General features: G+C 43.0%; 2 protein-coding genes across 4 annotated transcripts in view; one reads left to right on the top strand and one right to left on the bottom strand.

Moving 5' to 3' along the window:
* Positions 1-8077, top strand: part of setd3 (SET domain containing 3, actin histidine methyltransferase) — a 71495-nt gene extending 63418 nt beyond the window's left edge. The window contains exons 10-13 of the mRNA XM_052085759.1: positions 218-384; positions 2204-2289; positions 7226-7383; positions 7478-8077. Of these exons, the coding sequence (XP_051941719.1) occupies positions 218-384; positions 2204-2289; positions 7226-7383; positions 7478-7723 (657 nt within the window). The 3' untranslated portion in view covers positions 7724-8077. The remainder of the gene's footprint in view (positions 1-217; positions 385-2203; positions 2290-7225; positions 7384-7477) is intronic.
* A 1656-nt stretch (positions 8078-9733) lies between these two features.
* ak7b (adenylate kinase 7b) overlaps positions 9734-13467 on the bottom strand; it is a 65672-nt gene continuing 61938 nt past the window's right edge. For all 3 annotated transcript variants that reach the window (XM_052085741.1, XM_052085742.1, XM_052085743.1), the window contains 2 exons: positions 10077-10235; positions 9734-9989 (listed from right to left, as the gene is read on the bottom strand). In XM_052085741.1, the coding sequence (XP_051941701.1) occupies positions 9960-9989; positions 10077-10235 (189 nt within the window). In that variant the 3' untranslated portion in view covers positions 9734-9959. The remainder of the gene's footprint in view (positions 9990-10076; positions 10236-13467) is intronic.

Raw genomic sequence — 13467 nt, 5'->3', positions numbered from 1 at the left:
TTAACACACACATACACACATAAATACAGTATACTGTATATGCGGCCCTTTGTGATACTTCCGACAGTTGCTTCCGGCGCTCAGGTCTTCCTGATCAAGGAATGACATTTGGGAGCTAATTTAAACCACTACATACTCTCCAGTTACTCATACTTTGAAATATATTTTCTTCTGTTAACATTGTGTATGCTTGTGTTCTACATATATGTCTGTGCAGATTTACATTTTTTATGGCACAAGATCCAATGCCGACTTTTTCGTCCATAATGGCTTTTTCTATCAAGACAACATCCATGATCGGGTGAAGATCAAGCTTGGCATCAGCAAAAGTGAGAGACTCTTTGCCATGAAAGCAGAGGTGCTGGCACGTGCTGGTCTCCCGGTGTATGTATAAGTTGTTCTTTTTGTCATCTTGTTTTATTTTTATTGCACGGGTGGGTGCAGCAACGAATCATAGTGATCAAGCTCATCCCGCCGCAATAATTTGGGCTGCAGAGCAGAGTCAGTTTTAACTGTAGGATAGTCACATTTGTTTTTATTGCTGAGACATGGTGCGATTTAATATATTCACCTTGGTCCATGACACTCATCTAACATTTTTTTTTCTTTCTCCACATTTTTAGTCAAAAACAAAACAAAACTGAAAACAGGAGCAGGGTGACAAAATTCCATTTGTCACCATGAAACATCAATATCTCTGCTCGCTGATGTTACGTAGCACTTCACAAGCAATGACATGTCATGGGGCTCATGCCTATTTCACTGTGCTGTTTCACTCTTTGAGCAAAGGCATGGGATTTTAACGAGGTGCAGCTGGCTTCAGCACTTCGCATATCGCCCATGTATTTGAAGATCCACCCATCCATTTTCTGATCTGCTTTATCCTCACAAGGATCGCAGGTCGTGCTGGAGCCTATCAATGCCCAAAGAGCCTGTCTCTTTGAGTAGTAGGTGGGGGACACCCTGAACCGCTTGCCAGCCAATCGCAGGGCACAGATGAAAAACCATCCACGCTCACACTCACAGCTCGGGACAATTTAGAGCAGGGGTGGGCAATTATTTTTTGCATAGGGCCACATGAGAACCAGAAAATATTATGGAGGGCCGGATTAAAAGGTTGAACTAAATTCGACATAATATTAATGGGATTTCTTTATTTAAAAAGCAGTATTTTGCATTTTTTTGGCACGTTTTTCAGATTTAAAAGTACATTATTCCGTCGTATCTAACGGGATTTGGACTTGGCGCTACTGCGGGCTTCCGTATCATCTCCCCCTTCCTCCCTATGCTCTGCAGTGCAGAGGTGCAGGGTTTGATTCCGGTTCTGGCCTCCCTGTGTGAAGTTTGCATGTTCTTCCCGTGCCTGCTTGGATTTTTGTCTGAGTACTCTGGTTTCATACCACAGTCCAAAAACATGAATGGCACGCTGATTGAACACACTAAATTGTCCCTGGGTGCGAGTGTGAGCGTGGATGATTGTTCGTCTCTGTGTACCCTGCGATTGGCTGACAACCGGTTCAGGGTGTCTCTCGCCTACTGCCCGAAGAAGGCTGGGATAGGCTCCAGAGCGCCTGCGACCCTTGTGAGTAAAAACAAAAAAATTGAAAAATGGAGGGGGGGGGGGGCGCAAAAAACATGACATGACAGAACGACGAACAAATATCCAGTAATGCACAAACACCAACAGAAACACTAAAACAAACAATGACCTGACCCCGAGTGGTCGGGCAGGGAGTCCTTTTTGCGGAAAACCTAATGACATGATGACCTACAGGTGTGCCGCTGTCGGAGTGCCCCCGTTGGTCACAAACAGATCCGTGAAAAAAATTAAGAATAAACCTGCCTTTGTATATATATATTCTGATAACATTAGCACCAAAAAATGTTGCTTTTTTTTTAAAAACTCCCCTTTCAACGGGCATTTTCATTTTAAATATCAGGCACAAGACACTGAAAAAGAAATGATATTCAGACCCACTATAGCAGTTTAACTTTGTTTTCACCCGCTTTGATGAGACACTTGAGTTGATGTGTTTCTGTTGTGATTTTGGCACAACTGAGCCACAGGTTATTCATCTGGTAAATAAATTATGAAATGTTTCCATGTAACCCCTCCAATGTGCTCACGCACCCCTCGGATGACCTCATGTCATATTTGTAATCTTAAAATGACATGAAATCTGCTTTCTTTCCTGATTCATAGGTCTTGTGTCTTTGCTCTGCACGCCAGTGGACCCCCAATTTCAGCACAGCTCCTCGCTTTTTTAAGAGTCTTCTCCATGACAGAGGGTAACACACACACACAGATACACACACACAGCACAAAATAACATGCTTATCAACTTGTCTGTGTTTTTAGCTGTAATTTGGGTCGTGCGTTTTTCCATTTGAGTCATGTGCAATGGATAGATGACGATGCTGATGATCATGATGATGATGAAATGGAGATGATCACATTAGGCCGAGTGTCGAGCATGCAGAGAATATAATCAGCTGAGTTAAAATTTTGCTCATACTAACAAATTCATTTTCAGTATTTATAGATGTAAAAAAAAGTGATCAGTAACCATGCATATAAAGCACAAATGTGTGATACATTAATATATTTGTTCCTGCAAACAAATTTAGAACTTCCTCTGACCATGTGTACAGACAAATAACAATGGATTTGCTTTCGATACAATGTCAAACACACATCTTTCACCCCAAGGTGCACTACATATTGAAATGTATTGTAAAATTATAAAATCAATAACTATCGATTATCCAAGCCACTTATCTTCACGAAGATCACGGTTACGCAGCTGTCTTTGGACAGTAGGCAAGGTAGACCCTGAACGGGTTGCTGCTCGCCAATCGCAGGGCACACATAGACATACCCGTCAACCTTGGTGAATAGCTGCCCTTATAAATGATTATGATTCCCCTTACAAAGCAACAAAAACCCTTACAACGTAAGGGTGTGGAAAATAATCGATATTAATCGATACATTGATGCGCATGTGCGCGATCCGAGTGCATCGGCTCATTCACTGGGTACGACGCGATTGACGGGTGAAATCGCGATTCATCACGATGCATTGATGGGTATCGGTAAAATCCGATTCAAGCGCCGTTTTATTCATGTTAAATGTCACCTATAAGCCCTTTCCTAGGCGCAATGAATGCGCCATCATTGCTTTGCGTTTTGTGTTGAATACGGACGGTAGCCGTGCGTCACATACAGTCCAGTACACTACTCGCGAAACACTATGGAAGTTGGCGCAAGCAACAGCGAGGAAACTACTATATTTAATGCAGCCGCAACATTCAAATCTTATGTTTGGAAATACTCCGGCTTCGAAAAGAAAGACGGAAAGCTTGATAGAACCTCCGTGATTTGCAAAGAATGTCGCACTAAGAAGCCATACAACGGCAGCACCACAAATATGCAGACCCACTTAAAACGATGGCACCAGATCACCGACAAGTTTCCCTCCCGCACCCCCGCATCCCCGCCCAGTTCCTCGTCGGACACCGGAGAAACTCTTGGTAAACCAGGTCAGGATCAGAAAAAAATTGCCTCTTATTTTGTGAGTCTCCTTGCAACTCACTGTGACCGCGCAATGACTATAACTAAGGCCACTGCTTATTTCATATGCAAAGACCTCCAGCCTTAGCGTGGTGGACAACGAGGGTTTCAGACAGCTCGTGCACGTTTTGGAACCCAGGTATAAAATACCAGACAGGTCTGTGTTCACTTACAAACATATTCCCGATGTGTACAACAAAGTGAGAAGTGAGATTACTGTGTCCCTGAACAGTGCGCAAAGAGTTGCACTTACAGTGGATAGGTGGACATCTTGCGCTATAGATTCATATATATATATATTCTATTTCATATAAGACACTCAGTAAGAATAGTCTGTTTGTGTTTACACTATAGCAACAGCTGTGAGTCTCAGGTGCCAAATTGTTTACATTTTCTTTGCACAAAACCCAATTGTGAAAGGGCTTAAATAAGTTGTTTTACAAGTTCTACTGTTCATAAGGAATAAAATGGTATCCTTTTTGTAATACCATACTGAATTCCATCTTTTTAAAAGCTTTTTTTCTTTGCTTATTTGCATCATGTTCAATTGCACAATATCGCAACAAATTGCATTGTATCGTATCGGATCGCATTGATTTGAACTTAATGTGTATCGCATCGTATCACATCGTGACGACGATGAAACGTATCGCGTCGTATCGCCAGAAAATTCCATGTATCGTTTAAGTATCGCATCGCTGGCAGTGCATCGAGATGTGTATCGAATCGTCCTCAGTGCTGAGATTCACATCCCTATTACAACGGCTTACCGCGCATGCGCACATCATGCTTTATCAATCCGACCGTACGCAGCGATGGAAAAAAAAATACACGATTGAGGATTACTTTTGCTGGTTTGCCGTGACAATAGTAGCGATCGACAACGGCATTGTCGTTGGCTACCAGCAGGTGAGACAATCTAGATTTGAGCCAAAATGGTCTTTGTGAGATTGGTTCACAATTTTTCCCCCCATATAAAAGTTATAATACGCCGTACATGATTTGAAATGATTAAAAAAAACATATAAAATAAGGGGAAAACGTACAAGTTGACAGCTATGAATAGACGAACACCCATTCACGACCACAATCACACCTAGGGGCAATTTGGAGTGTGCCATCAACCTGCCATGCATGTTTTTTTTGGATTGTGAGAGAAAACCAGAGTACCCGGAGAAAACTCATGCACGCACGGTCAGAACATGCAAACTCCGCATTTAGTCCAGAGCTTGGAAATTTGTCAGGTTGGTCCAAATTGACACTCAGGAATAACCAAAAGGAGGAGACAGGAGACTCGATTCTGGTACCAGGAGGGAACGAGGAGAAGCGTTCGGTTTCAGTTCTCGGCACGTAACCCTAACGATCTCCCCCTTCACCTCCTCATTTATTGGGAAAGCTACTACATAGGTGTGTCCAACCTAAAGGGTGGGGGCTGTTGAACACACACTGAACTTGTTTGACTATGTGTGTGTATGTGAGTGCAATTTACGTACATGTGTGCAAATGTCACATAAACATCACGTTGCAGCTGGTGTTGATGTCTCCATTCACTGTTCACCCTTGCTCACTGTTTAGTCTTAACAGTTATCTCTTCCCAACCACGTCCTCGGAAAGGTGGTTGCGACCCTAACCTTTCACACAGTACAGCAAGCAAAAGTGAGCATATAATGAAGAATATATAATGATTATAGATGTGAGTAAATAATAAAGGATATATCTTTATTGAAAGCATAAGCGTTCTTCATTGCAGGCAAAACCAACTAATGATTGCAAGCATAAGCGTTCTTCTTTGCAAGCAAAATCAAACTATCTTGACAGGCAGAAGCATTCTTCTTTGCGAGCATAAATTGACGATCGAATAATACGCGAATGTATGATTACTAAAGAATAATAAATCCAACAGAATTTAACCCTGCACCTCTGTCAGGCACCATCTCAGCCCAGGACAGAGAGAGACTGTAGCGACTGGGCAGTAGGGCCAGCTCTGTCCTGGGCTGCTCCCTGGACACTCTGGAGGGGGTGGGCAACAGGAGGATGCTAGCTATGATGGACAGTCCCTCCCACCCCCTCCAGCCTACCCTGACAGCACTGGGTAGCTCCTTCAGCCAGAGACTCTAACACCCGCGCTGCAAGGAGGCGAGATACCGCCGCTCGTTCCTACCGACTGCTGTCAGGTTGCTGAATAAACACACGTGAAAAAAAAAACCCCGGACTCGCCTCATCCACACATTGTAAATAGCACAGCAACCTTATGCAGCATATATGCAGTTGCATATGTGCTTGTATCTATATTTTATATTTGATATTGCATTCTGTACTGTGTACAGTTCTTTTTCTGAAACATTTATTTTGTGCATGCAATACTTTGTTTTTCTTTGCCAAGCCCCCGTCTTAAATTTTTGCTGCTGTAGGTTAATCAAGGTTTTAAAAAAATCTTTTTCTTATCTTATGCATGATGAGAAGGGTGTGCTAACCACTCACCACCGTGCCACCATCAATAACTATATGTAACTACTGTGTGTGTGTGTGTGTGTGTGTGTGTGTGTGTGTGTGTGTGTGTGTGTGTGTGTGTGTGTGTGTGTGTGTGTGTGTGTGTGTGTGTGTGTGTGTGTGTGTGTGTGTGTGTGTGTGTGTGTGTGTGTGTCTGTCCGTCTGTCCGTCTGTCCGTCTGTCCACCATTGTCTGGTGTGTCTGCAGTTGTTATTCACCAAGCAGATTGCACAAATGCATGTTTTGAACCTTCTTGATGCCGAGTCAGATGGGCTAAACAATGTATTATTTGTTGGCCTTCATTTATTTAATACAGTGTTCCCTCACTTTTCGCGGTTAATGTGGACCGGGACCCTGCCGTGTTAAGTGAAAAACCGCGATGGCGCATTGGCTCTCCCCTTAGGAATTTTCATGTCAGTGTATGTGGGTACCAGCATGTTTAAAATAAGTAAACTTTATTTATACTTTACATCATTGACACAAAGACTACAACAGTACATATATTTACTTCAATCTTCAATTATAAATCCTCATACAGTCAGTAACATTCAGCAGCATAGCCTTCTGAGAGAGACAAAGCGACTTGAGTTACTCTCACTTTACGCCGCTCTAACAGTGTAGCCGCCGTTAGCCTTCAGTTAGCAGGCCAGCTATCCCCACGCAGCCGATGCGTTGATGATAAGACAATTAATCGGGCTTGATGAGGAGGAGGCAAAGAGAGACGTGCTGCTTCTTATCAGATAAGCTCAATCTCCCCCTTTCTCTCTCACCGTGCTCTCTCTCTTTCTCTCTCTGCTGGCACGCAGCAAACAACAGTGTGACTAGACACTGATCAGAGTCAACCACGTGACAACGCACTGATCAGAGTTAAACACATGACAAGACACAATGGAAGGTGCTGGGTGGGGCTGCGAAAATGCCCAGCCAATCAACTCATGGGATGAATCCCCTCGTGCTGTCATTGGTCAACCTCTCACCGGGAACCAATCATGTTTACAGCCTTGTAAAAAACCTCCGAGTCATTCTGCATTTTTTATATTCTGAATACAGTACTTTGGAAAAAAGAAAACACGATGTAGTGAAGCTGCGATAAATGAAACGCGATATAGCGAGGGATCTCTGTAGTTGTTTTACTCTTGGATTTCTGGTTTTGTTTTATTACAGAAGAACTGAAAGACTGCCTTGTGGGAGACTCTGTCAATAAGATCTTAAACCTGACTAATCGTGATATCCCAGTGAGCTGGGAGAATGAAATCAAATTGTGGACGTTCCTGGAGACCAGAGTCACTCTGCTACTCAAGAACTACAAGACGACAGCCGAGGTTTCTATTTGATTGTTTAACTTTCTAATGTCGGGTACCTTCACATTCGAATGCCCGACATGTCTGTTGATCACTTCCGCATTGTGTGTTTCAGGAAGACAGTGTCATGCTACTGCAACCCGATCTATCGCCTCATGCTCGGGCGGCGATCCAGCTCAGACTCGCTGAAAAGCAGATCCTGCTGAAATCGCTGGCCAGTGGACAAGCCAAACGTGTGCATCTCGAAATAAAAATGGCAGAGGGCACGCCTTTGCCTCGCTGTGACAATGGTGGCTTGGCGTCATCTGAGAATACTACTCGCATACCTTCCGATCATGTTGCACAAGGACAAGTAGTTTGAGCTGGGCAGGTACTGAATCTCTGAATGGAGGGACTGTGTACAAGATGGCAAGATGGAGATGGAGGCTAATCGATTCCCAGGGCAAGAATAGAGAATCTGCAAAGCAATAATGATTTCACTTCACAGTCCAGAGAAGAGGATAAAGAAGATATTTAAAAAAATAAATCAATGGAAGATGTGGAAGGTAAATCTAACTTTTATCGAAACCATCAAATATGTCACAGCCAACATCGAATGGATAAATTCCACTTTGTTAACATGGTTCATGCTATTTATTTAGCTCAGAATTGATTTTGTGTCAGGTCAATGGCTCCAAAATATTGACTCTCAGTCAATAAAAATACGTTTGACATATGTTGTCGTTTTACTTTTTAATTGTGTGTTTTCAGCAGCAGAGTGTGTGAGTGATTTGCATACACGTTATAATTGCACACCCGAATGACCTTGGAACAGGGGTTTCAAACTCGGGGGCCCGGGAGCCGTTTGTGGCCCGCAGGAATATATCTTTGCAATTTGACAAAGTTTGATGTTAGTGCTGTCCCCACCGCTTTTTGACATGTGGTTGCCCAGCAATTTATGTGTGTCTTTTTGGAGGTTTGTGGGGGGGGGGGGTTTCCATTTATGGGCTATCATATCTGAGGCTCATGACAGCTTTAGGCGGAATGTAATTCTGAAGTGACAGTGGATGACAAAGATACCCTTCAACCAGTCACAGTCTTGCCTTTAAAAATAAAGAAATAAAAAAGCTTCCATGAAGAGAAAAGTCATCGACAAAAACAGCCAATTTCAGGAAAAACAGGAGACAGAATGTCTTTTTGTCTATGAACTCATTCATATTTTGGGCGATTGTGAAATGAACGTTGTGTATTTCACCAGGATGAACCTTTGAGGCAGTGTGCTCATGGACAGCTTTTGAACGACTTTTTTTCCTCAATTTTTAGCAGGTTTTGTTTGTCTTGTAGGAGAAAACCTGGCTCTCCTCACGGTAAACGAGCCTTCATATGAAGGGGCACAAGGGTCTTGCGACTCAAATTTGAAGCGGCAGTTTAAAATAGTTCATGCAAGCTGTGATGGTGATGATTCTGTACTTTCCAGGCTACGAAAATACGGTTTTGCCTCCCTGTGACAGGTCTCCCAGTAAACTAGGCAATGATTTTATTTTTACAAACTCAGGGATCTACCTGCATTGCATCTGGTTTAATTTTCTGATTCATTCATGTTAGGGTCTGTTATGGTCATTGCTCAACATGATATGCATGTGTGCGTGTTTGAAAAGAAGATAGGTTGGGCACTCCTGGTATATTATTTGTTTTTTTATTTGTTCTTTAATCTCAAATGAAAAAAATAAAACTAAACTAAAACAGACCCCCAAAAAACTTAGTCAAGCCCTCCTAATTGAATGCAAATACTCTTCTGCAGGCAGGGAATTTTAAAATGGTAGACCGAAAGTCCTTTTGCTTTGAGTGGAATTTTGCATTGTCAAAATTCTACATTTAGACACCAAACTCTAAATTGATCAAAGTAAAGTGAATTTGTACTTTTAAAAAAAGTTGAATCAAGTATTAGGATGGTTCTGTTTGTGACCAACGGCTGCCACTGTAGCGCTCTTCCTGCAGTAGCACACCTGTTGCTCATTGGATTAGTTAGTGTTTCTGTTAAAAGGACTCCCTGCCTGACCAGTTGGTGTTGGGTCATTGTGTTTGTCATTGTTTGTGTCTGCCTTAGTTAGTATTTTTGGTAAATACATCTTGTTAAGTCCACCTTGCTCCTCCCTCCTGCCTGATTTTAGGGGTCCATCAGCACAACCACCACCACCGCTCTGAACAAACGGTGGGTATGGACTAAGTTGGAATTATTTCAGTAATCTGCTGCACCAAATCAACAGATGTGACACTGTTGTTTTCATTGTCTTGTATTTCAGAAAGGAAAGCCAACCCCTATTTGACAAAGCACGTATTCTCAAAGTTGACATGATGACAGTATTGCTATCATTTTGAGAAAAACTCCTGTATACAGTCAGAATTACACCTTGAGTCACTTGGAAGTAAAAACGATTTTGTGTCAATGGTAATAAAATTCCAGTTTTATTTAAATGTACTTTTGATTGAAATAATTTCAAGAAACCTCTGAAAAATAAATTTTTTAAAAAAGGTATTAGGTTAAATCCTGGACGTTCTCGGTTACTGTAACAAAGGTTGCCAGTGGAAGACCAGGGCACATCGGCTTCAAAAACGTGTTAGGGGTTGTTCTTTATCAAGTACTCCGCCTGAAATGATACAGAGCAAAAATAAATCAAAATTTCAAGGCAATAAAAAAAACAATACAGGAAAAGTCATTATTTTATTATCATTACCAAGAAGTCAATTGGATCATCTGGCCATACTGAGCCACATGCAATCAAGCCCTGAGACACAGTGGTGATGATGTGCTGCGTTAAGTAGCTCTTCATTGGCACCGACGTAAACTCCAATTGCTGCACTTCCCATTGCCTCTTCTCCTCTAAAGTCTGAGTCTTTGAGAGAAAAATAATGTATCAAATTCCAGACCAGACAAAAAGTCACATCAGAATCAGAATCAGAATCATCTTTATTGGCCAAGTATGTAGAACACAAGGAATTTGTCTCCGGTATAACACACTGCACTAGTATCATCATAAACAACAAAATTCTTTTTTAAAATATATTTTTTTTAAATCAGACAAAAAGGTCAACATATTTCAGAAGCGTTTAATTTTGAAATGGGACATCAGATCTGAATGAGGGTAGTCTGATTGGATACCTTTTATGCCCAAGACTTGAGGGATAACAAAAATTCTTTTTTTGACTATTTTTTAAAAATCAGGCGAAAAGGTCAACATGTGACCCCTCTGTCCACATTCCGTGTTCAGCTGTGCTAAATTATTTTGAAACTGTGTCCTTAACGCTTTTAGAGGATGTAGTTCGCCAGACTAATCCATCTATCTGTCTCCCCCTGCAACTCTCTTCCCCCGCATTTCTTTAAGGACGTTCTCCCGAATATTGGTACATCGGTGTTGACCGTCTAGTCTGGTTGGATACCAGGGGTGCTCTGGTATGTCCTAGACCAGGGGTGCTCAAACTTTTTGGATCGAAGATCTACTTTTCGATCGACGCGCGCGCGCGCACGCACGCACACACACACACACACACACACGCGCACGCCCTGATGAGAAACAGCCTGAAACTGAGGCATGCGACGCACTTTTGCAGCCTGTTAACTATCATAGCCCACACGTACCGTTTTAAAGTGCTTCCCTAGGCCCTCCTAGATTCCTATTCTTTGCTCGTGCCTTCGGTGAATTGTACACGAAGCAAACTCTGAATGAGAATAATGACGATAAAAGATAGAGCCCAACAGTTCTGATCACAGGCTGCAATTGCAGACTGCTGAGAGTTGGTTACAAATGGTTGTTTGTGTTTTTTCTCCTCAACACTCCTCGATCTACTTGGGACCTGTCTTAGATCTACCGGTAGATCAGGATCTACCTAATGAGCACCCCTGTCCTAGACAGTGGTGGATGCAGATCTGCCAGGGAGGGGAAGCTCAATTTCGGCCTATATCATAAAACGTGTCAGTTTATTTATACAGTACGTGGATTCTACTCCCCGTTTCTTTTCAAGAAAATTATCTGTGACCGTGTCATACCAACAAGGCGTCTTTTCCAGGGACTTAACTACCGGTAATGTCCTACAACTACACCAACTACAATAAAACCCACCAGGAATGAAAGATAAATTTTTCGCTAGTCGTTCTCAACAAAGACAGTGTCGCTCAGATGATGAAAACAAGTCTCCAGTTCAACTCAAAATTCTCCCACGATGCCTCCACCAAATGATCGGTTGACTGGCTCATTTTGCTGTCAATCAAAAAGAGATTCAGCCTCAAGACAGATCATCGAATCATCATGCAGAAAAGCTCAGCGTCCGGGCCAGTCCATAAACACCCACTGTCCATAGACTCCCAGAGACACTGAGTGTCCAGTGGGCAGGACAAAACCAGCATTTATCCAACGACTCGTCTCGTTTCAATGCATTGGGACAACCTAACCTGATCTCTCTAGACGCTGGGCGTCTAGAGAGATCCTCAGTTTAAAGCGGAGTGAAGCTGCTGGAATGAATGAGTAGAAAGTCGCGTCGTAAACAGTAATATGAAGCTGATTCGGAAAAAAGTTGAGCGCCTTTGTAGCGCATATTTAGTCAATGACATGTACACATAATTTGTATGTACACACATGTATTTGATCACTTATTTTTGGACATTTTAGGGGAAGCTGAGCTTCCCTTGCAGTCTTAGAGCAATCACCTCTGGTCCGAGACCTGGTATGGTTGCGAGATAAGTAAGATTAATTTTTAAAAGGCTTTTACTAAATATCAGGTGAAATTGATGTGGAATAACCATTGACTTTATTTGCAATCTCAACTTGAGAATGCTTCTCTCTCTTTCTGCTTGGCTCTCGATGAAGGTGGACGCTTTTTGCACTGCTCCTCCTGCCCTCACGCCCACCCTTTCTGTGCTAGCCACATAGTCCTTGTGCTGTCTTTGTCTAACTTTTTTTCCTAGCCTTCTACGGTATTTTTCATCTGAAGAACTAACCATGGAATTAGCTGGCTGGTCTCTCGATGTAATCGACAAAATTTTTTCGACGAAAAGACCGGGCAGTGGGGAGCCTGCTTGCCCTCCGGGGACACTTGCTGCCGGATACGCCCTGAATCCATGGAGAAAGTGGAGACTGGTGTGCCTGGCAGTACTGTCCGTGGAGGATGTGGAAGATATCTACATTATTGGCCTTTTGATAACAAGTATGCTGCTGTTTGGTGTTGGCAGCTTGCTGATCTATCGCAAAATTCAAACGATTGGAGCGGCTCTATTGGAAGTGAAGAAGCTGCCGGTCACTCTGGATGGGTTCGCGCGAATGTTCAACACTCAGACTCAAGCGGTGACTGAGCTCAACCTCAATATTGTTGCGGTTTTGGAGCGACTCCGCGCGATCGGCAACAACATGGAGAAGTTGGAATCCGCACTGCGGAAATAGTTTTCGGATTCGGCCTGATGGGTGCCAGTGAAGAGATACAGACCAAGGACTCAAGGCTGTCTGGAATTGTTGCCGGCCGTCTCTCCAAAACAAACAACGCTATCTGGCCTTTCCCCTGGTTGGAAATACGCATGGAGTCTAGGGCCCCCACCACCACCCCCCTCCTGCTCAGTCATGGACTGATAAGCCGGGATTGTCTTCATGATGAGCATACCTCGACGAAGCAGCTATGACCTGTACACGCATACACATACACAACTGGACAACCACACGCGCATACACACCCCCTCCCCGCCCCCCCCTTCCCATTCATACTCCCCCTTATTGCATGTTATGTCTTGTGACTTGTTGTAACTGTCATATGCTTATTTATGTGCTAGGGCAGGGGTGCCCATTAGGTAGATCCTGATCTACCGGTAGATCTAAGACAGGTCCCAAGTAGATCCGAGGAGTGTCGAGAAGAAAAAAAAACAACCAACCATTTGTGTGTCTTTGTACATGTTAGTACCGTATTTTCACGACTATTCGACGCATCGTACTAATGGCCACAGTCTCATTAATGGGTGACATTTCTGTATTTTACACATACACAGGACACATCGTACTAATGGCCGCAGTTTTACAGTGGTAAAACATACGCCAGCTTAAACATACGGCATGCATGCGCGCACTCTAACACGTTAGCTTGAAGCAT

The sequence above is a fragment of the Hippocampus zosterae genome, chromosome 14 (assembly GCF_025434085.1).
Source record: "Hippocampus zosterae strain Florida chromosome 14, ASM2543408v3, whole genome shotgun sequence".
Taxonomy (NCBI): Eukaryota; Metazoa; Chordata; class Actinopteri; order Syngnathiformes; family Syngnathidae; genus Hippocampus; species Hippocampus zosterae.
This window is presented reverse-complemented; position numbering and strand designations above follow the sequence as displayed.